The 22231-nt window shown below is 47.5% G+C and overlaps 1 protein-coding gene across 1 annotated transcript in view; it reads left to right on the forward strand.

The window, feature by feature from the left end:
* MDGA1 (MAM domain containing glycosylphosphatidylinositol anchor 1) overlaps positions 1 to 22231 on the forward strand; it is a 110509-nt gene that overhangs the window by 73261 nt on the left and 15017 nt on the right. The window contains exons 12-15 of the mRNA XM_031059692.1: positions 10993 to 11170; positions 12206 to 12229; positions 19536 to 19688; positions 20864 to 20998. Coding sequence (XP_030915552.1) covers positions 10993 to 11170; positions 12206 to 12229; positions 19536 to 19688; positions 20864 to 20998 — 490 coding nt within the window. The remainder of the gene's footprint in view (positions 1 to 10992; positions 11171 to 12205; positions 12230 to 19535; positions 19689 to 20863; positions 20999 to 22231) is intronic.

Genomic DNA, 22231 nt, shown 5'->3' on the forward strand with positions numbered 1-22231 from the left:
CCAGTGGGAGGTGCGCTTGGTGGATGGTTTGAACAGTCATCATGATGCAAAGCCAGGGAAAGCAAGTGGGGGAGAGGAAGCTCTGCCTTTCTAGTCTGCAGAGGAGGAGGGGTTTGGGACTGAGTGTCAGCTGCATGCCCCTGGAAGGAGAGCTGGCTGATCAATAACAAATGGTGGACAAGCAGTCCTTGAAGCTTAATAAGATTGCTGTGCAGGACCTGGAAGTGAAGCAGTGACTTTGCCACAGGCATGTGGGAGTGAAGACAGCAGGATCTTACCTCAGCTGTGCTCTCTGCTGCCTGGAAATGGGACACACCATCAGTCACTGCAGCTGATAGCACATTGAGCCATCTCTCTTTTCATCCCTAGCAATCTGTCACAGAAGGGCGCTGCTAGAACAAGGTCTTCTCCACCTCTGTTATAAGGGAAGATCCCAGGATAGCTGAAAGTTTGGTGGGGGTGGAAACAAGGAGCTTTTTCCATGTTTCATATTTGTACTCTGTGTTGCCTAAATCGACAGCAGCAGAGCCTCCACCGGCACAAAGAAAGGGAGTTTTCCCCTGGCCATTCCCACTCACTGCAGGTGGAGATGTCTGCCTGGCCATGGCTGCTGTTGGCTCTGTCAGCCAGAGGATCAGAGTGTTTTCTACAAGGGTGGCCAGGAAAGCTTGGCACAGGCCTGACCAGCACTGATGGGTCAGGTGTGATTTCAGTGGAAATGACTGGTAGCCATGGGATAAGGTTTCCCCCTTTGGTAGTCTAACAGTTTCCAATGCCACAATTGGGACTTCTTCCCTTTGCCCATGAGAGCTTAGCAAATGAGGCTTAACTACTGAATTAGTTTGATTAATTCTGTCTTTTTGCATTCACAAATTGCTCTTCAGTATGATACATGGTTTTTCTGAGCTGGTTTTCCCTAGTCCACAGGTCATTTGTAATCAGTTAGTTGGAAAAATTTGTAATATGAGCAGTGGCAGATCAGTTATGCTTCAGTCTTAAGGTATGATTTCTCTTCTGTGATTATCCAAAGTAAGTAAAGTGTAGTTGGTTGACCTTGCCTGGATCCCAGCTGCCCACTGAACTGTTCTATCATTCTCCCCTCCTCAGCAGGACAGGGAGAGAGAAAATAAGATTGAAAAAGGTACATGGGTCAAGATAAAGTCAGTTTAATAACCAACACGTAAGGCCATGCGCACAATCAAAGGAAAACAATTGATTCACTACTTCCCATCAGCAAGAAATGTCCAATTCCTTCGTGGGAAGCAGGTCCTCAGTACACGCAGCAGTTGCTCTGGAAGACAAACATCACAGTCATACTTTCATATCCCTTTGGTCAGTTTGAATCAGCAGTCCTGGATATGGCATCCCCTCCCAAGATCTTGCCCACCCCCAGCCTGCTGGTGAGGGAAGAGTGTTGGAGAGGCAGCACTGGTGCTGTGGGAACTCTGCTTAGCAGTAGCCAAAACACTGGTGTGTTATCAAGTTCTTTCTAGCTACCCACACAAAGCACAGCATTGTGAGGGCTCCTATTGGGAAAATTACCTCTGTCTCAGCCAGATCCAAAGCGTAAGGTAACCTGCCCAAAACAGGCTAGGTGATAGTGTTACAAGGTGTCTGGCCATTCATCACGTGCCTGGCAGAGAGATTTTGTCTTAGTATTAACTTTTTTAAGGACTGCTCCTAATGCCATTCAAGAACTTAACTGGGCAAGAGGGAAAGCAGGCTATTTCCTAGTACAAGGGAATATTTCAAGCACGTATCCCAATTTTAGCTGTGTTCAGAACAGTTACAGTGACTGGGAAGAGCAATTCAAATAATCTTGCTGGACAGGCTCATATGATCTTAAAACACATCTGGAAGGAAAATCTCATGTCTTTCTAGCTCCTAACACCACTGTTCAGTGTTCGTTTTGGGAAGAAAAATGTGAGAGAAGAGATAATCAGATTCCCCAAACCAATAGACTCCTCATAGCAGCTTTGCAAGATACAGAAGGTGTTTCCACACCACTGTGCTTGTTTGTATCCAGCAGGCTCTTGGCTTGTGTTTTACAGAGCTAAGTACAGAATGAAAAATGCTTGCCCGGTATCAAAGTCAGTCCTTTTTGTGCATCTCTTATCCGCACTCCTTCATCGGCTTCAAGGAGTATATGCTTGAGTATTGAGTCTTTCTGAAAGTCCCTGTTGATAGGCTGTGATGTGGCTTCCTCCTGTTTGCTCATCTGTTCTTTTCGGTAGTCAGTCCATGTTCTTCCTACTGCTTCACCATCTTTTCTTTATGGACCTTTGTGCCTTTTCCTGCTCCCCTTCCTATGTTCCACCTCTTCTTTCTTTTGTTTCTGTTTCCTTTCTCTGGGTTTGTTCTGGTTTTTGTTTCTTTTTTCCCTTGGCTCTCACTTCCTAGAATACACAAGACTGTGTGAAGGGGAAGGGTTTGGAAGAGAGATATAGTCTCTCCCATAGCAAGTCACAAATGGAAGGAGTAGGCACTAGGTGGATGTTTTGGCTGTGTGTCATAAAGAAATGAAATAGGCAGCATGGAGCAATGTGAAGGGCTTTATGGGTCTCCCTGCATATCCTGTGCTGCCTCTGCCTCTTCTTTATAGACAGCCTAGAGGCTCTGGAATGATACTTACCTACAAACCTTCATTACAGGTACCAGGCTGGAAAGTACAGAGTCACACAAAAAGGCTGTTTCTGCTCCAGGAAGCGTCAGCCCCATCCTTTATTAGTTGTTTTCAAGGGTGAAGGTGCCCTAACAGAGGGCTCTGCCAGGGTCTGTAGAGAACTGAAGAAATGAAGCTCCTTTCGGTGGAGCATGTCCTGCTTGCAAGTTACACCCATATTATAGGCAAAGTGGCTCAGAGCACATCCTAACTGCAGCTGGGCAGACTTGGGCTGTGCAGAGCCAAATTGGTTTTTTTTCTTGGAGTCAGAACTGCTGACAGCACAGTGCATAGACACATGCATGGGTCTGGCTGCAAGCAGCCAGTGTGTCCAGTGCAAGGAAATTGGTGGAAGAGGAGACTGTGCTTTCTGATGTAGGGATGGGTATAAAGTTGGATCAGTAAGGCACTGAGCTGATTTTCAGATGTGAGGCTCAAAAGAGTCTGGAACCATTGCTCTCTGCAAGAGGGGGATGTGGAGGAACATGAGAGATGGTGTCTCTTACCCAGCTCGTGCACATACAATAGACAGAGAGGTGATCGCAGGCTCTGCTGTGCACAGTCAAGAGTCAGTACAGGCAGGAACTTGCAGTCAGAGTAGAGAGCTTCCAGTCTGAAACAGAAGGACTGCATGTGCCCTCAGGGTTGAAAATAAGGCTGTGAGACAGTAGAAGAGAGGCTCAGTTAAGGCTTGTGCTTGACTGCCTCTCTGACAGAGTGAAGGCTAGGTCTGTTCTTCCTTAGACCAGGGAACACACGCTAATAAAATACATATTGCTTTCTGATCAGATCCTAATGAAAGACATTATTGAAGAGTGTGGAACAAGCACTTACAGTAATTCATGACAGCACCAATTTGGCTTCTCTAGGAAGCCATAAACTGCTGCTCTTGGCACCTAATGAGGATGGGCAGCTGATTGCCTGTGCAAGAGGAAGAGAGAGAGACTGACTCCCAGCCTTGATGGCTCCAGCTGTCCTCAGAAGCCACGGAAGGTTGCAGTTGTTTTTCTCTCTGGAGTTGGGAATGTTTCAGCCAAGAAACTGGGCCTCCTGATAAAGGACAATTCAGTACAAAAAGCTTCCAGGACTCCTCATTTAGACTGAATAATGGGTTTGGTTTGGGCATCCATCCTTGCTTAATCCCAGAATCTGAACCTGTGTGCTTGGCTGATGAAAAACATAGGCATGAATTTCAGTTCACTGATGTACTTGTCTGGGAAATACCAGCTTTGTGTTTGCAATGCGATTATTTGTTCTGGAAACCCCTTAGGAGTTATGGTTATCAAGCAAGAAAAATGCAATAAATCCAGCTTTAAACTTACCTTAACCCTTTAATTGATGAGGTTAATGCTTGACATCATTTCCATCCAAGATGGTGATTAAGTGCTAACCAAAGAAAATATTTTAATTCAATGTGACAGGCAGAGAAAGTTTGACGGGAGATTATAAAGAAGCATCACAATGACTTCATATCCAAACCAAATTTCTTACCCAAATAGTTTTTCCGGAGTAGGCAGGCATCTTCCCTGCAGCTGATACCAGCCAGAGTTCAGAATCCCCTATTAGGATTGTGCTCTTGAAATTTTGTGCAGCTGACACCAATCTGGGAGACAATGCCATCTTGGTGAAGGGTTAGGAAGGTTTGGAAGAAAGATCTGAAAGATGGAAAACCATTTTAGTGGTTCTGGTGGGATGAAATGCAGTAGTACAAAGGCAAGGTCATAGACGCAGAAGGTGCTGTAGGCTGGATGCTCATCTTTAGAAAATGAGTGCAGTGCTCAACTGAGTTGACTTCAAGGAGCTGATGATGAGATGCAGGTGTGAGAAAGGGCAAATGTACTCCTAGATGAAACTAGAGGTACTTCTGGACAAGGTGGAGAAGTGCCACTACATCCTATATGCAGGCCGGGCACTGATCCAGCAAATGGGATAGTGCAGAAAAACACTGAAGAGTCAATCTTGGAAAGTGAGAGTCTGTGTTACAAGAGAGTCACAGGGTCTTAGCCCAGCAAAGCAGAGGCTGAGAGGTGGTGAGATTCCTGTCTGTAAAACATCAGGGGGTCAAGCAGCAGCGAGGGAAAAGAGCCACTGAAGCTAAAGGACACTGCTGGCACAAGATAACTGGGTGCAAGCTGCATGTGAATAAATTCAGTCTGGAAATGAGAACATTAGGGCAGTCAGGCTGTGGAACAGATGTCCAGGGGGAGGAGCAGGCCTAAAAGGAACAAACCACTTTTAAGATAAGATGTGATACATACATAAAATTAATAAGCAGAGGCAGCCCCTCTGGTGACAGGGGACTGGACCCTGTCAGGCAGCAGTGTGTATCCCTTGCTGTGTCCTAGATTGTAGCCATGTTTTACCCTTCTCTGAACTCTGGGATTTTATCCCTCTGCCAAAATACAGAGATCAAGCATCCAATTCATAGTGTTCAAAAGGAATGTCAAAGACATCTTCCTCTGCTCTGCCCTGTGGTGCCAAGGTGACATCAAGGATCACAATCTCAATCCACTGCTGTGTGTCAGAGTGAATAGGGAGAAGGGGAAAGGAAGGGCCAGATTTATGGCATATTTTTCCAGCTGTGTGGAACATATTGAAGCCTCATGTTCAAGAGAGTTCCCTAAAATTTCCTATCCCTGTCTCCCTCCTGACCCCATTTCTGAGCATTTTTCACTCCACTTTCCCAAAAAATTCCTTCTACCCATGGCACTTACATGCTGAGCTCTCGTTCTCCGGCAATGGAGAACCGGATAATTTTCTTTCAATCTTTGGTACTATAAACTCCAACACACATAAATTCTGTAATCATATTTCCTTTTTTTTTAATGTTAAGAAGTCCATGGCTTCTAAACTCTTTGAGGTTGCCTCTCTGCCCCATATCCTGTGGCTTTGGAGGCACAGCTGGGGCAGGAATTGAGGACAGGGAATGTCTGATGAAGTAGCAGGAGGTTTGGCATTGCAGAGCCCCATGTTCATCCCAGGAGCTGTTACCCGTGCCATAAACAAGCTCAGCCCCTTCCAGCACCTTGGGAATATCTCTCCTGGCTGTCCCATCATGGTGAGGGCAGTGGTGTGATTGTTTCTGGTGTTTGTGAGCAACACTCCCTTAGGAAGGGAGTAGCTGTATCTTAGCTGGGCTTTGTTGGGATGAGGTCATTGCAACCACAGCCACTGGGGAAATCTGATAAGAGATGATGCCTGCAGCACTCTGGGACAAAGCTGTGTAAGGAAGCCAAGGCTCTGTGCAGACAGGCTGAAATGGTACAAGTGGGAGGCTCTGTCACACCCTGGGTGGTATTGCCTGTCAGAAGTGCCCTTCTACTACTCTCACCTTCTCCTGGCCCCTTGCTAAACAGGGATATCCATGTGTGCTGAGAAACTGGGCCGCTTGGCACTGAGCTTTGAAGACCAGCTTGATTGCTGGTTGCTTGAGGAGTACAGCCCACCAGCTGCACAGGCAATTGAAGATTATTTTGTCCAGATTATTGCCCCCTGCTTCTTTTCAGACCTTTGTGAGATACCTGTGCTTCCTGCACCACCAGGCTCTCCAGAGCACCTAGTCTGGTGGATGTCTGATCTCCAGAGTCTCCTGACACTACAGATGAGAGAGGAGGGGAGACTGGGGGAGGCTAGGACACCCCACCTGCACACATGCCAGAGGCAGCATTTGTCTGGTGTGCAGAGCTGCACAGGGAGCAAGGAAGAGCCTGTCAGAGGGATAGAGCCTGCGTGCAAGGCTGCTGTGCCACACCAGCCTGCCTTTATCTGCTACCTCCTCTGCCTTCAGAGAAGCTGGAGAGGCTGCAGAAGGAGCTGGGAGCTGTCCCTGCAGCCCATATCTGCAGTTAGTGAGGTTGGAGAGGGAATGCAGACAGTCATCCCTGTCTCTTTTGTGCTGCAGGAAGGAGCAGCCAGGGGAATTTGAATGAGGCTGAGAAAAAAGAGTGAAAGAGCGAGCGTGTGTGGAAGGGATTTGAATGGAGTTATTGGAAAGCAGAGCTGGTGCTTGTGCCCTGAGCTGAGAAGTTGCTGAAGAAGCGGGACAAGTAAAGAGAGAGCATCAGGAGTGAATTGCAATGCTGGGAAGCTGGATGCCTGCAAAACAGTTCCTTTGGTCCATTCAGCTTGTTGGGGGATCTGCCTGATTTTAATGTTCATTTTTCTAGCTGTTGTTTGTTAGAAATACCTTGGGGCTTGGTGATGAAACAGATTTTCTTTCTAATTTCTCCTTTCAAACAAGCATTAATATGCAGTTGTGAGACCATGTGCACGGCTTCACAAGCCACACCAGTCTCAGCACAGGCAGATTGTCATGGTGGTGTAGAGCAGAACCACAACAGTAACTCTTGACAGGTGTGTTTATTAATATCCTTCAGCTTTATTAAAGCTTCTAGCTGTACATATCTGGCATGAACATCATTCAGTCTGAAAACATCATCCCGTTTTTTTCCTTTAATAGCCTGTATAAACAGAAAATGAGGTGTGGCAGTGTCATACCTTGGGCCCTATGACAATGCCCCAGCTGGGAATGGAAGGAAGCAGGAGCAGGGATACTGTGGCATCCTGCTTTTGTCTCAGAAACTCTTGGTGTGTGTTCCTGGTCTGTGGGCCAGCTTGGCTTGCTACAGTGGGGCAAGCACTCTGCATCACAAGCTGGCTCAAGTGACATGACAGGGGAAAGGGCAGACAGTGCCCACCAACAGGGCAGGTGATGGTGAGGAATGAGGAAGGGCAGCCCCAGTTTGTAGCTCCCAGAGGTTTGGTGGCTGAGTGCATGAGTTCTCCCCTGATTGTTAATACTGCTTACAGGGACAGGGACAGGGACAGGTTGCATACACTGCACGTGAATACACACAAACCACATGGGGCTGACTTTGCCCTTTGTAAGGTGTTTCTAGAGAACCCATTCTACATGAACATTCTCACCTCTGCAGCCTGTGTAATATTCACAGCCAGCTGGTAGGAACTGTAGGTTTGTTTGGGGTTTTCCCTTTCCCATCCCCTTGCTCAGATTATTGGGAATGGGAGGAGGTGAAGGCAGAGGCGAGTGTGTGCTTTGCGCAGTGCTCTTGTTCTGGCCCCTGGGCCAGCCTGCTGAGCCTGGTGATGAATGAGCTTGTAGCATGAGCTCCTCCACTGAGGCTTCAGCGTCTCTAATAAGGTGGCCAGTGTTTCCCTGTCCTCTGAGCCAGCCTCTGCTTTATTAACTGCACTGCAGCAATATTAAACTGGAGCACGGGGTCAGCGTGATCCGAGGAGAGATGCTGAGAAGGGGGTGGAAGGAAGAGGATACCAGGATAGCATGAGAACACATGGAGCAGGAGACAGGGAAACAGCTGGCAATTGAAGTGGATTGAAAAATGGGTTCCTATGGGGCTGATGCATGCAGCTCTGCACAGACCTGCTGCTGGCAGTCAGGGACGCAGAGCATGTTTGAGGAGGGGGATGCAGAGGCAGACTTTGGCCTTTATGTCTCTGTCTGCTGGACCTGTGCTAGTGACTGTAAGCCAGCACCTGCTCCACATGCACACAGCAAGCAGCTGGCTGGAGCTGCCCCCTTTTCTCCCTTGCACTAATTTCATGCCCTTTAAACTGTGCTGGCAGCGCACCTGGCTCTTTCTACTGACAGCTGCAGCTAGCTCAGGGCCCATGCTGCTTTTCACAGAGAAGCCAGTCTTTCCAAAGACATCTAGGGCCAGTTCTGTTGTCATGCCAGGACTGTAGAGAATGTAGTAAAGATGTGCAGAGGGCAGTCTTGCTGGCAGCCAGTTTCCATGTCAGTCCAAGCTGCATATTGGATAGAGACAGGACATAGGCTGGGAGAAGATATAGCTACAAAATATTTGGTGGAGGAAAAAGACCTCTTAAAACTTTACCTCTGAGCACAAGGAGGAGATACATGCTGAGCTTTGGCTGTGCCTTTCCCATTACCTAGTGATCCAGGTCTCTTCTAGAAAGCAGGGAGGTTGCAACCCCTAGGAAGCATATGTGCCTTTAATTATTTCTGTTTTGCGGCCAAACCTGGGTGGCAGCCAGTTATTTATTTGGTTACACAAGTCCCTGAGGATAGACTCAACTAGGGGATCCAGAGCTTTGCAGTGCAGACTGGAGGCTGATCTCTCATTTTGTCCTGGATTAGATGATGTGGGAGAGTATGTGATTTGACCTTGCTCCCAGAAGCTTTAGCTACCCAAATTCCACCTAACTCCCAGCTGAGGTGGAATTTGCACTGTCTGAGTCTCACCCTCTAGCTTCTCTCTGACTCTCCATTTTGTTTCTCTTCTAAAGGTTATGTCTAGACAAGCGAAATGGCTCCTGACCTCCTCTTATTTGCTGGCTGCCTTCCTAACACCCCAGCAAATGGCAGCCTGTGGGGTGGAGCTGCTGCCCGCCCTCCCAGTCACACTCTGCTCCCCAAAAAGTCCCATGCTAGGAACTGTACCACTCCTGCCTTCTGCTTCTGGCTTCTGGCTGCTCCTCTTTTCCCAGATAATTGGGGGTTTGGTGCTAATGGGCCTAGCTTAAGTCCCTGCCCCTGGGAGCCAGCTCTGCCATGCTTGGCCAGAGCCATGGTGCAGAGGGCTGGCAGATGGGAGGGCTGAGCAATGGGAACACCAGCTGGGTCAGAACCCAGCTGGCATGTGTGCAGGTAGGGCGTTGTTGATATGAACAGATCTTGGCAGCATCCTGGTGCCTCTGGGAACCACTGCCCTGGTCCTGCCCACTAGGACTGCTCCCGAGAGCAGCATCAAGCTGGGGGAAGGCACCAGAACAGCTTCCAGCTCTCTGCTCCATCTTGCCAGGGGGGAGGAGGAGAGTGCAGCAAGTAGTTCCTCAAGCAACTTACACCCTGATGGGTGCAGGTACAAAGGTCTGGTCTCCTTTAGGTGCAATCTGTAAGACAAGTGCAGAATTGTTTTTCTCTGTGAGAACCACACGCAGCCACAGGTTCCCAGGGACCAGTCCCTGCCTCTTCACTTGGGACCAGCATCCAAACTGTGGGCAGATCAAGGAGATGGGTCAATGAGTCCTGACTGTGTTGGAAATGAATGGAGCTTTGGCACAGAAAGCTCTGCAGTGCCATCCATTGCTTCTGGGTTTGAACTTAGAGTTACGTATGTGAGAGCTGGAGACAGGCAGAGCAGGGATTGCATGCACTTGTTTTTGCTAAGCACCACATCAGCATTGCCCCCTGCCCTGCTTTGATAGTGTCCTTCACTTCTGCTGTGCCCTCACTCCATCTTCTTGACCCACTGACACATTTGCTGTAAACCTTCCTCCATGCATCCCAGTTCCAGTAATCCTGCAACTTCAGAGTTAATGATGAACACTGAGACTGCCTGGCAGGAGAACTGCCTTTGCAATGGAAACTTCGGCCCAGAGGACATATCAGAGGCAAGGGAAAGCTTAGTTAACATTGGACTATGGAAAGTCCTGCCAATGGTCTTTTTACCATCACCAGCATTCCCAGTAATGTGTCTTGCCACAAGGATCCAGGCACTGCACAGCGACAGGCAGGAAATTGTATCTTCACAATGCAATCCTCGTTCTTGTTCTTTCCCAGCCAAGCAAGCATGACCATGGCAGGGAAGTTTCACTGACATGTAATTCATCATTTTTAGTGGTGGTGATTTTGATAACGATATTTCCCCTGTTTTCTTGAAACTTCCCTGCTGCCTTAGCAAACTGAACAGTGTTTAGCTGGTATGGTTCAGCTAACATAATTCAGCCCCTTCCAATGGGAAACAGAGGAGGAGGGAGCCTGTGAGTGACCCCAGAGAACCATCAACTTGAAATAGACCCCTTGCTCTGTCCTGCAGAGCCTGTTCAAGGACCCTGTGGAAGGTTTCTGAGGCAATATGCTAGATTGCTTGGTAGTAGTGAGACACCAAATGAAGTGCCACATGGCCCAGGCAGCAAATGAATGAATTCTGCAGCAGTGATTATGAATTGAAGGGTATCTTGGTGCAATGCCATGCTGTGTTTGCACAGGATCTGGGTGCACTAATGGGTGAATTGGGTTCATTTTCTCCCTCCTGAAACCATTGCTTCTGACACAAAGTCAGTTCAAGATCTGTAGTTCAAATTGTCCCTACAGTCCCTCCCTTGGAGGACACCAAGGCTTCCCTTCAGGGGGAACTCGGGCTCCTGATCACTGTTCTGTACCAGGGATGGCAATTTTCAAACCAATACTGCATGAAGATCTCATGGAGCAGCTGGGTGTACATCTGTGTAGAAAGAGGGGGAATATGGTGTTAGATGATGGATTCGATTGCTCAGGTTTTCAGTTTCACGATTTTCACAACACTGTGGGTTCTTTTTCTGTGCAGCTGTCTCAGAGAAACACCATCCAAACCTTCATTCCTGTGAAGAAAATGGAGAAGGGCCTGTTGCTGGAGCACATCTTACCCAACCTGAAAGTGCCTCAGAGCTATGAAGTTCGCCTGACGCCCATCACCAGCTTTGGGGCCGGAGACATGGCCACCCGCATCATCCGGTACATGGAACGTAGGTGTCTCCTCCTCGGTCCTGCCTACGAAGGCAGGCCCCAGCCTCAGGGGATGTGGGCATGCAGAGAGGTGCTCTTCTGTCACCCTTGGGTGGGTCTCTGTGCTCTGAGGAGTTCTGATGGCACAGCGTGATCACATTTGGTTTGTATTTTGGATGCTGCCATCAATGCAGAGCATTAGAGATCTCTGAAGGTCAGTCTCCACTCATCCTTCACTCAGCAGCTCTGACTCGCACTCTGCACCCTATGGGCAGGACATGCCCAAAACCCCAGTCAGGCCATGCTGCAACTCCCTGTGGTACAGTGGCTTATAATACAAGATAGCCACTGGACCCTGTGTATTAGCCACGCTCTCATAAAAGTAAGAGAATTTCAGGAGACTTGTTATTTCCAGAGCTGAATGCATGATTCCTGTCCTAGCTAGTCACTCCTAAAGCTGTAGCTCTGTCCCAGATTATCTCATTGGTATACATTGACTATACTTCTCTTCCCATCATCCCAACAGCTCACAGCTCTCTCTATTCCCACAACTCTATGACTCCTTTACTCTCCAACAGGAGTATGGACCGTCTATTTCAGAAGAAAGTACAGATCGTTCTCCTGTTATGTTGGCTTGATTTCACACAACCCTCCTGTCCTGTGGACTGACAGTGTGTCCGGTGTCCCCAGCATACCTGCCCTGTCACTCTTCCACAGTGCATCACACTGCTTTGATGTCCCACTTAGATACCAAGCTTTGGTTTCTAAGTGGGTGCTATCTCACTGGGTGCTCCAGAAGGAAACTGGGTTCCAGAAGGGTTTTCCTATGATCCTAGGATCACCCCTTAGGTGGGATTGTCTCAAGGTCTCTTGCTGCTTGGATCAGTGTCCCCATCTTTTTCCATCACCAAAACAGGCACCAGGCATTGCTTTCTCACAGGGATGCTGCCACGAGACTTGTGTATTTGTGACCTTTCTTGATGTGTTTATTTTATTTTCAGACTTTGATTATGATTTGTGCTTTTGTTTTGACTTGTTTTTCTATTTTTTTCCAGCAATCAACTATCCCAATCCAACAGGTAAGCAACGAGACCTTTGTGTTGATGCTTTGAATGTAATGTACTTTAGTCAAGTGCTCCAGCAGATCAGGCAAGACAAGCAGCTGGAATACACAGCTGACTTTGTCAAATCTTTTTTTCCCAAAAGAGGATGAAATTGTATACACTAAAGCTTCCAGTAAATATTGCCATTTGTTGTACCTCAAGTTATTGCCAGGAGATTTATGCCAGGGATATGCCTCTCACTCACACCTGATATCTTTGTGATGGTGCAGACTGTGATCTTGAACACCCACTCCCATGCCCCAGCACAAGCAGTCTACTTCCAGTAAGCAGATATTCCCAAAATGTCTGTGTTTAGGAATATTGCCCATCCTCTTCTGACCAGGAATGATACCACTTGGTATCTCTGCAGGCTTGTATGGAGCAGTCTCCAGCTCAGATCTCTCTTCTTGCAAACTCTTTGAGCACAGTCCCTTTCTTCCTCCCCTTCAGTGTCATCACTGTTAACTTGCTTTTTTACCTTCTGGTTATTCTTGGCAAGATGCAGGCCCCTCTCTATTGAGCATCCAGAGTTCCCATTGACTTTGAGAGCTGAATACACAATGTCTAAGAATGATGTTCTTTAACACCAAGATGACAGTGCCCATTGAGCATAAAAGAGGAATTCTAGCTTGCTGTAAGTAGTGGAGGAATGATCCCCAGAGGACGCAACAAGGTCCCTTCACTTTGATTATAAGATGTAAGCCCATGGGCAGACTGCTTGCTAGTGTTCCATGGACAGCATGGGGCTGTCCCTCCGTTTCCAGCTGCTGAGTCAGTATTCAGTGGTTTTATGTGTTGCTCTATGTGTAGGTAAGTGCTGCTGCTGCACTGCAGAATACCAGCAGAGAGGAGAAGCCAGGATTAGGTGATGGCAGAATAGGGAGTTCTCTTGTTAAGGCAGCCGCAAGGAGTTAATTCTTGCACGTTCACACTCTGAGGGTGGTTTGATGAACCATACTCTGCCTGAGAGTGGGAGTTTCTTAGAGAGTCAGAGGGATTTTGTGCCTCTAATTTCTTATTCCATTTGTTTTCTTTTCCTCACTTCCTGATCTACTTTAAATATTCTCCGGAGAATACTCACTGGGAGACGTGGAGCATATTGCCAGGGACCTACTCTAGAATGTGTCTCTCAGTACTTGCTGGAGGAGGCAAGTATCCCAGCCCACAGGTGGAAGTGACAATGTCTGGCCTTTTGCCACTTGCTTTTACACTGCATAAATCACTGGGAAACCCAGAGCAACTTCAGTCCTAATTATGTCAGTCTCTTGGGGTCTTTGTAAATTGAGCCTTCAGATTGCCTGCCTGGGGTACCTTTGGCAGCCTTATTGAGTCCAGAACAACTGCAGGAAATTTGCCTGTGGTGGAGCACAACTCAGCCACTCGTGTTTTTCATGCAATAAACCCAACACTTGGGATTTCCTCTTGATATAAATTGCCCAGACTCTGGTGGCTGTTGGGACCTCTGGGCCACCTCTTGCCCGTGCATTCACATCTTGAGACTGCCTAAAATCGGACCTACCACACCTGCTTTCAGATATGTCCCTTCAGACCTGCTGCCAGTGAAATATGAGCTCAAAAGCTTTTTGCTCTTTCTTTGGACCACAGCTGAGTTCCCCAACTCTTCATCCCAAAAACATGGAAATCCCTCCTTCTACCTCTTCTTTTCATACTTCCCCTGATACCATCACCCCAGGGAAAAGTTCACACTAGGCTGCTGAGCCAAATTCTGGGAGCAAACATTGAAAGCTCTGGAGTGAAAGGCAAAGATTAGATGATTAATGCCTCTGGCAGCCTGATCCAAGGGCATGCACAATGGTGATTAATTTACAAACTCTGAGAGTCACTTAATACAATTACTTCTTCATGCATTTTCTCTCTCAGCCTAATAAGATGTTAATAACATTGGGGCAGGCATGCGTGTGGCATGGTTACAGAGCCAGGTATTGGGTTAGAAAGGAAAAGCAAAGGAAGAGCAGACGAGGTGAACAAAAGACATTGGCAATTTCAAATATTCAGAGGTTATCAGTGAGACTGGCTCTTAAAAATCAGTAAATCTGGTTCTAAAAAGCAGAATTTGTATTTTTAAAACTGCCTAAGAATTATCTGAATTCTAAGATTTTTACCTTAAAGTTCTCTTAGAATAAATGATTGGTTTCATGTCATGACCACATTCCAGTGCTGAGGAATATGCTCTGTCCTTACCTCCTCTGCAATTTTATTTAGATATAACATTTGCTTTCTATGGAGTGCTGCTCCAAAAGCCATTCCAGCTCCTCCTCCCTGGGTGTTTTGGCTTCCCTTGTTTTATCAGATGTAACCTTGTAACCTTGATGATGATGTCATTAAGAAGTATATGGGATTGCTGGTTTATTTTTTGGTTGGCCAACCTGTCTTGCCCTTTCAGAGCATCAACACTGTTTCTCACATAGCTGCAGTCTGGATGTGTGTGGTGCTAAACCCATGATTTTGGGACCATGGGCAGGTACAGTGGATGGTGATCCATGGCAGATATTGGTTGTTGCAGATCAGCCTGGCTTGTTGCTTACCATCTATTGCTGTTGTCTGGTCTCTGAAAATGCTCAGAGTCCAGAGGAATCCAAGTTTGTTCAGGTAAGAACACGTGGGAATGAGATGTCAGCCTGTGTTTAGAGTTGGATTACTCAAGTTTGTGCCCATTCTTCAAGAGTATTTTGTAATGCGAAGCTTAAAAGAGGTGACAGTTCCTTGTACCTTGGTGGCAAGTAGGATGGCTTAACCAGTTACAGCATTGTGAAACTTTCTTCCATTACTGTGTATAAAATCCCTAGAAAATTGCAATGGGAGAGACTGTTAAATTCTTTCTTAGATCATTACATACTTTGAGGTCTCAATAGAGTTCTCATTGTCTTCAATTCCTAGATAGGGAAACTGATGTCCATAAAATGATAGCCTGTGGGTCACACAGCAGGTCTGCAACAGAGCTGGGGCTTGGAGCGTGGTCCTTTATGCCCCAAGCCAGTGCCAGTTGTCGCACCACAGCTAAATGATGAAGGCAATTTTATTCAAGTGCAGTCCAACTGCTGTTCACCCATAGTCTGCAGCTAGAATAGGAGTATTATTTTTTGCATTCATCTGGCAGCAGAATTTCAGAACCAGGGATGGCTTTCCCCTAAGGACTTGAAAGGAAAACCTCCGTTATGTTTCTCAAGAAGGCAAAGCAACAAGAAATGCTAATAGCCACAGCAGAGGGTCTCTCCCCTGGGAATGCATGATGGTGTCTGTAACTGAGAGCAAAACATCTCTGCACTCTGAGCTGCCACCACTGCAAAGCCTGCCAAAGAAATTTGTGTGGTGAAGACAGCACTAAATCCAGATTTTGAGGAGCCAGCTCCCCTGCCACCTCCACCTTACTTGTAACAATCCAGAGAACATCTTCTGTGTTTAGTATTTAAATCCACTGCTTAAATTTTAAACAGGAAGCTTCCTTTACTCCTTGAGGATGATCCAGGATCCCTGGCAAATGGCAAAAGTCTTCAAGAAGGTTTGCATCACACAGTTAAGGTCAAAAGTCATATCACCTCTGTGTTCTCTGAGGTACAGCAGGTGATTTAAATGGTTTTTTTTCTTGGCTGGACCTGACAGGTTTGTCCTGGTGAACCTTGTTGATAACCACCAAGAGGTGACATGCTGGCAGTGTCCCAAACCACACTGAACACTTCATAGTTGTTCATGGCACCTCCATTGTAGCTCGGAGAAACCACAGAGCTTTACTTTCCTGTGGCTTGTTTTACACCAAAGGACCAGGAGTCAGAGCACTTGGGTTCTGTTTCCAGCTTAGGCACTGCTTGCTGTGACCTTAAATGTGTCTCCCTATACTTTGTGCATCTATTTCCCCCATGTAATGCAGAAGATAAGTAGAAAGAGGCATTGCTATGCTACAGAGAAATGAAGAAGCCTTGTTCATTAGTTGTTGCAAAGTGCTTGAGCTCCCAAGCTAAGCAGAGGCGATGTGCTGGAGGTTCAAACTCCTGCACAGCAAGTGGTGTTGCACATAAGATGGATCATGTTGTTGATTAAGCATTACTTGATCTGTGGTGCACGGGACCCTTCTCTGTTTTATGTGCTCTGTGAGAAGCATTGCCTTCTGGAAGGAGCTGCATTGGAGTGAGAAGATAAAATGCACTCAGGGCCCTATTTGGATGTTAAAAGAGCTGTCTATAGACTTTTGAGTCAATTTATCTGAGCAGTCTCATCCCACGTGTGTGGCTTCTTAAAAATGAAGGCACAGTAGTCCACCACAGTCCACAGGCTGGCCCATCCAGGCCTTGGGGCGAAGTTTGGAATGCTGTGCTCAGGTCCTCTTGTCTGCACAAATCTCTCTGATACCCACGTGAGCTTGTGCTTTCTCCTTAATCTGCCTTTCCTTTGATTTCTGAGCCTCCTCATTTGTGGCTGACCTCTGTGTTACAGCTTCCAACTCTGCTTTCCACCTGATATTCCCTGTTAAGGTAATTCTGTGTTGGAGAAAGATGTCATCTTTCTTTGGAAGTCCATGTTCTCAGCAGGGTCAGAGGTGCAAACCGCCCTGGTGCTTTTGCAAAAGGACAGCCATTGTGGATCCTGCTGTGTGAGATAATGCCATTCTGAGAGAAAATGTGTCTCTTGTGACTGCAGCTGGCAACCCATGAGCTGGAGTCATGCAGATGTTTTTGGTGCAGTGGAGAGAAACCGGGGGTATTACACCACCCAGTAACATCGGCAAGCTTGTGGGCTCCAGTGTCTCCTTTCAGGACTACTGGGGATCTGGCACAGCCATGAACTCCCTTCTCTCAGCCAAAACAGCTAAGGAAGGACCCTTAGAAGCTGCCTTCTGACTCTTTTCTCCTTCCATCTCTGTGTTCTGGGGATAAAAGAGACACCCACATAGTTACCCTGTCTCAGACCCAGCAAGCATCTGCCCTGTCCTCTGCTCCCTTCTCCTTCAGCTCCAGATGCCATTTGACCCCCTGTGTTAGGCACTGCAGAGCAGTGGCTAATTTGGATTTGGATGCTAATTAGAAATGAGCAGATTGAGTGGAAAGCACTTAGCCAGGGTTAATCAGCAGTTAAGTGGCCAGCCCAGACAAGCTCCCAATGGCTGTGCTGAGCCCAGAGGAGTGGGCATGCAGCGGTTTCCTGCTGCGTTTACTGAAAACCCAGCTGCCCTGGTCTGTGAAACAGGCCCTTGGCTTGCCACACATTGTCCAACCTATGCTGGCAAAGACATTTCTGCAGGCTACCTCAGGAGGCTGCATCCTCTTTTCTCACTGCTTTGATGGGATGCTGGAAAGAGACGGGCAGGAAGGGGGAACCCAGTTCCCTACCTCAGGGGTGTGCAGACCTTTGATGTCTATTTAGATTACGGTCATTTTCATTTCCATATGGGAGGGGATGGGGAGGATGCTAGCCACCAGAAGGTGAAGCATCTTAGAGTCAAGATTCTGTTCATTTCATGGGTAGTCTCTTTTCTCTGGTACAAGAGAACAGATTTTGGTGTGTATGGTAGATATATGAAGCTCCTGCCATCACATTGTACTGCTTCTGGATCTTTTGGCCCTGGCATTGCAGAAAACGTCCCTTGTGTGTCCCATCCTTGGCACCCAGCCCATAGGTTAAGGACCCTGCTCTGTCCTACATGTCCTGCCAGAGTCATGCATGCTAGGAGAAAAAGCCTCCTGCCCAGGAACCAGAGCAAGGCATGACTGAAGATAAAAGAATGCAGGAGCCCCAGGAGGCATTTAGGCTTCTCTTCATCTAGGCATGATAAATAATAGTGGGAGGTAAACCCCCAGAAGTTGAGTCTTGCACCAGCATGCCATGGATGAGGTTCCTAGCACATTCCAAGCCCTCATGGGGAGCCTGCTTTTCCTTTGTGTATAAGTTCTTTCATGGCTTTATCTTTCAGTTTCATAGCACACCTCCTTGCTCTTACTTAAAAGCAGCAATTAAAGATATCTGTGCTTGCTGTATCTACATCACTCACAAGGTCCTAGATGCCACTTCCAGTTCATTCTCCAGCTCTGGTTTCTGCCCAGGGACCTTTCAAAACACATGACAGTTTTCACATTGGTTCTTGGACCTGTTTTTTCTTTCTTTTTTGCCTGTTTTATCCATCCCTCTCCTATTGTGTCAGCAGTGTAAAGCAGGTTCTTGACCTTTGCTTTTGTGACACAAAACTACCTTTTTAACACAAAAGTTACAGTCTTCAGCCTGGTCATGTCCAATTCATTCCAATCTCTGCAAGTCCATATTGGGTTATGTCTATGCACGAGATTTTTCATCTGTCTTACAATATTGCTGTAGGGTGTAAAAGTCTTGTGGTAGCAATAAAAGTGAGCCCTATTGCACATATGGTTGATCCTACATAAAAATCTTTTACCTACGTGTTTTATTTTGTTAGGGGAACCAGCATACGCTGCAAAATCAAATGTGCTTTTTAGCTGGTGTAAATTAGATGTACTCTGGCTAAATGACACGTTTGTCGTGCTGAGCTGACCTCTTCTCCACAGCTGATTTTTTTTCATGTGTGTCATAGTTTAGTTAAATATATAGCCTGAAGGGGGGTCATCTGCTGCTACTTTTTTCTCTCTCCTGGGGAAATTATTCTACCATCAAGTTGTTCTGATATAAAAGCCCCTGTAACCAGTTTGCCTTTGGTGATCTTTTTACCTTCCTCTACATTTGCCCCTTCAGATCTCTCAGAGAATCTCTTTAGCCATAATAGCTTTTTTCCATTTTGTCAGACCATCACATTTATCAGCCTGGATTAACACTTCTGTAGTAACACTGATCACTGGTGTATTATGGGTAGGGATAGGAAAAGGGGGAACATTTTTAAATAAAGAGGGGACATTCAGATTAGATTTTAAGAGTAAATTCCTCACTCAGAGAATGGTGAGGCACTGGAACAGGCTGCCCAGAGATGTTATGGGTGCCCCATCTGTGGAAGTGTTCTAGGTCAGGTTAGATGAGATCCTGGGCAACCTGATCTACTGAATGGCATCCCTGCCCATGGTAATGGGTTTGGAACTGAATGGATTTTGAGGCTGCTTCCAACTCATCCCATTCTGTGATTTCTATGGTTTCCATGATTTCTATGATGCATTCCTTTTCAGCCTCCTCCTGAGGCCAGGAGCTGCCCATCTGCCCCTGGCTTGACACAGAGCCTCAGTGGTGTCACAGCACTGCTGTGAGCACCCAGGCTGCTTGGGGAGGGTGTTGGAAAAGCAGCAGCTGAGCAGCCCTTCCCTTCCCATCCCCACAGATAACACCTGCCGCTTTGAGGACGAGAAGATCTGCGGCTTCGTGCAGGACAAGATGGACAACTTTGACTGGACGCGGCAGAACGCCCTGACGCAGAACCCCAAGCGCACCGTCAACACGGGGCCCCCCACGGACATCAGCGGCACGCCAGAGGGTCAGCACACATCTGGGTTTCCTTCGGCTTGGCAGGGGAGGGGAGGTGCACACCATCTCCTGTCAGGAGCATTACAGCTCTGGGAGAAAGCTGAACTGCTTTCTACTTCACACGGGGTGCAGGGAGCAGGCAGTTAATTTGCATGTTGCTGATTGGAATTAAGCACACAATTAAAACACCCACAACTTTGTTGAAGGGAAGAGTGTGAGCATTAGTTCTTGTTGTCAGCTAATTGCCTGATGCCTAATGCTCTTGCACTGTTTGATGCTTGTTTTGAAGAAGAAAATGGATAAACAACTAGGAGAATATCTCTAACACCTAGAAATGGCCCTGTAGGTTTTAGCAAGCTGTTTCCTCAAAGAAATTTTCAGGGATGCAAACAGATCTCCTTAGTACCAAGCACAGAAGCATGAGAGACCAGATGGGAGTTGCCTGTGGGGCAGAAGGAAGCCTCACTTATAGCTTGAGGAGACTGGTGTTATGTATTGCTCACCTTAGCTGTGTGTGGAGCACATGCTCCCAGTTTAAGTGGATGCTACGTCCCTCTCTCTGTAATAAGAAAAGTAAATTTGTATGCAAACACATATCTTTGAACTCAGAAAAAAATGGGAAACATCCAGTGGCCCACTAAGGAAATGGTTTCTTCCATTAGTGTTCAGTACACCCAACCTGACTGAGCATGGAAAATGCTGTTAACAAATTAAATGGCTAATCTCTTCCTCTCTGGGCTGTTAACAATTGCTTTGGTATTGTTCTCTTTAGACAACAATATTGTTCAGGCTAGATGTACTGAACCCTCTCTCCCTCTACTTGAGGCAGAGAAATTAGTCTGGAATGGTTTCTCTTTCTGTGTTCTCCTTGCACAGTGCAGCCAGCTCTGGGGCTCTTTGTCCACCCAGACAGATGTGCAGGGGTTCACCTGTTACATGTGCCCGCAGCAGGTCTGCAGATGCCTGTCTCTCCCGTGCTTCCTTAAATACTGCCGAGGCAGGGGAGGCACTGGGGGTATCCTGCAAGTGTCTCTGGCTGGGATCACAGTGGGTGCAGAGCAGTTGGGCACAGCAAGGCCATGTCTCCCACAGGAGGGGCGGTCTCCCAGTGTGGCATCCCATCATCTGGGGGAAGGGAGAGCCAGTGCATGCTGCCTTTGCCCACCTTTCCCTCTCGTTCTGCAGGTTATTACATGTTCATCGAGGCGTCCCGGCCCCGGGTGACAGGAGACAAAGCCCGGCTCATCAGCCCCCTGTACAATATCACTGCCAAGTATTACTGTGTCTCCTTCTACTACCACATGTACGGGAAGCACATTGGTGAGTCCCCTCTGGGCAAGGGTCAACTCAGCCTCATGTGGGCTCTTGGGGAAGATCTCCAGCCTCTTGCTCCAGCAGCTGTGCCTGTGACTAGCAATTCCAGAGGGTGGGAGTCCTACTCCAGTATTCCAGGCAGCAGGGGGGGCTGCTGCACTCAAATACTTGTCCCGTAGCCCAGCAGTGTCAGGGTTGTGAGGCTGTCATAGCCTGTCCTTGGAGCAGCACCTTACAGTCAGTCTGTCCATTGGATGGAGAAGAGGGTGAAGGGGCTTTGTGAACCGGAGAGCTCTGAGGTGGCCACAGCTACACTGGGGTGTGCAGGATGTGTGTTCCCCCAGCTGGACCAGGGGATTGCCTGCTCTGCCTGGCTCCTGTAAGCCTCAAGTGCAGCGAGCACCACAGAAACGCCTGGCACACTAATGAGTTTCCATATCCAGTCAAGGAGCAACTGCTAATTCGTCACCTCTTGATTATAATTTCATTAATTTGAATAATAGATGCACTCTGCGCACAGCACACAGTGTTATTAATCACCTGCTGGACTAGAGCCTGACTGAAAAATCAGGGCCCAGGCAGGAATGTGTCCGCCCTTCAATAAGCGGGGTTAATTAACCTCTCTCTGCTCAGCACTGCAGATGTCTTTGGGAGGGAACATGTTCCTGAGTCTGGCCACATCTCTGTGCACGTGGCACGGCTGAAAGGTTAAACTGCAAAATCTGGGCAAGGCTGAAACCCTGACACCATGGGTGTCAGGGCTAGGAGCTGGGCTGCAGTTCACTGAGCAGATCTCCATCTGTGTCTGTGTTTTGAGGGTTCATATCTGCTCTCTGCACTTGGAATTGGGCTAGGTCAGAGATGTTTTCACACACCTGGATTCCCCCTGGAGGCAGGCTGCTCCATGCTGTAGTCCTGCCATCGGTGGCAGCTTGCTCAGGCAGAGCACTGTCGGTGTTGGCTCACACCAGATTTTCCTGGAGCTGCTGGTCCTGCTTGGCTGACAGAGTCCAGCTGCTAATGCTGTCTGGCAAACTCAAGTGTTCCCTGCAGCTGGCCCTTATGGTAAGTCAGCTCTGCTGCCTAATTCCTGTTTGTCTTCTCCTGGAGGCTGGGAAAGGGGTCTCATTCTTTGATGAAGAGTGGCCCAGACTGGTGGGAGATTGGCAAAAAAAAGATGTGGGGAGAGGAGGCCTCTCTTGCTTTTTTTCTCGTGTCAGATTTCCACGTTCATTTCAC

This window comes from Geospiza fortis, unplaced genomic scaffold (assembly GCF_000277835.1).
Source record: "Geospiza fortis unplaced genomic scaffold, GeoFor_1.0 scaffold41, whole genome shotgun sequence".
NCBI lineage: Eukaryota > Metazoa > Chordata > Aves > Passeriformes > Thraupidae > Geospiza > Geospiza fortis.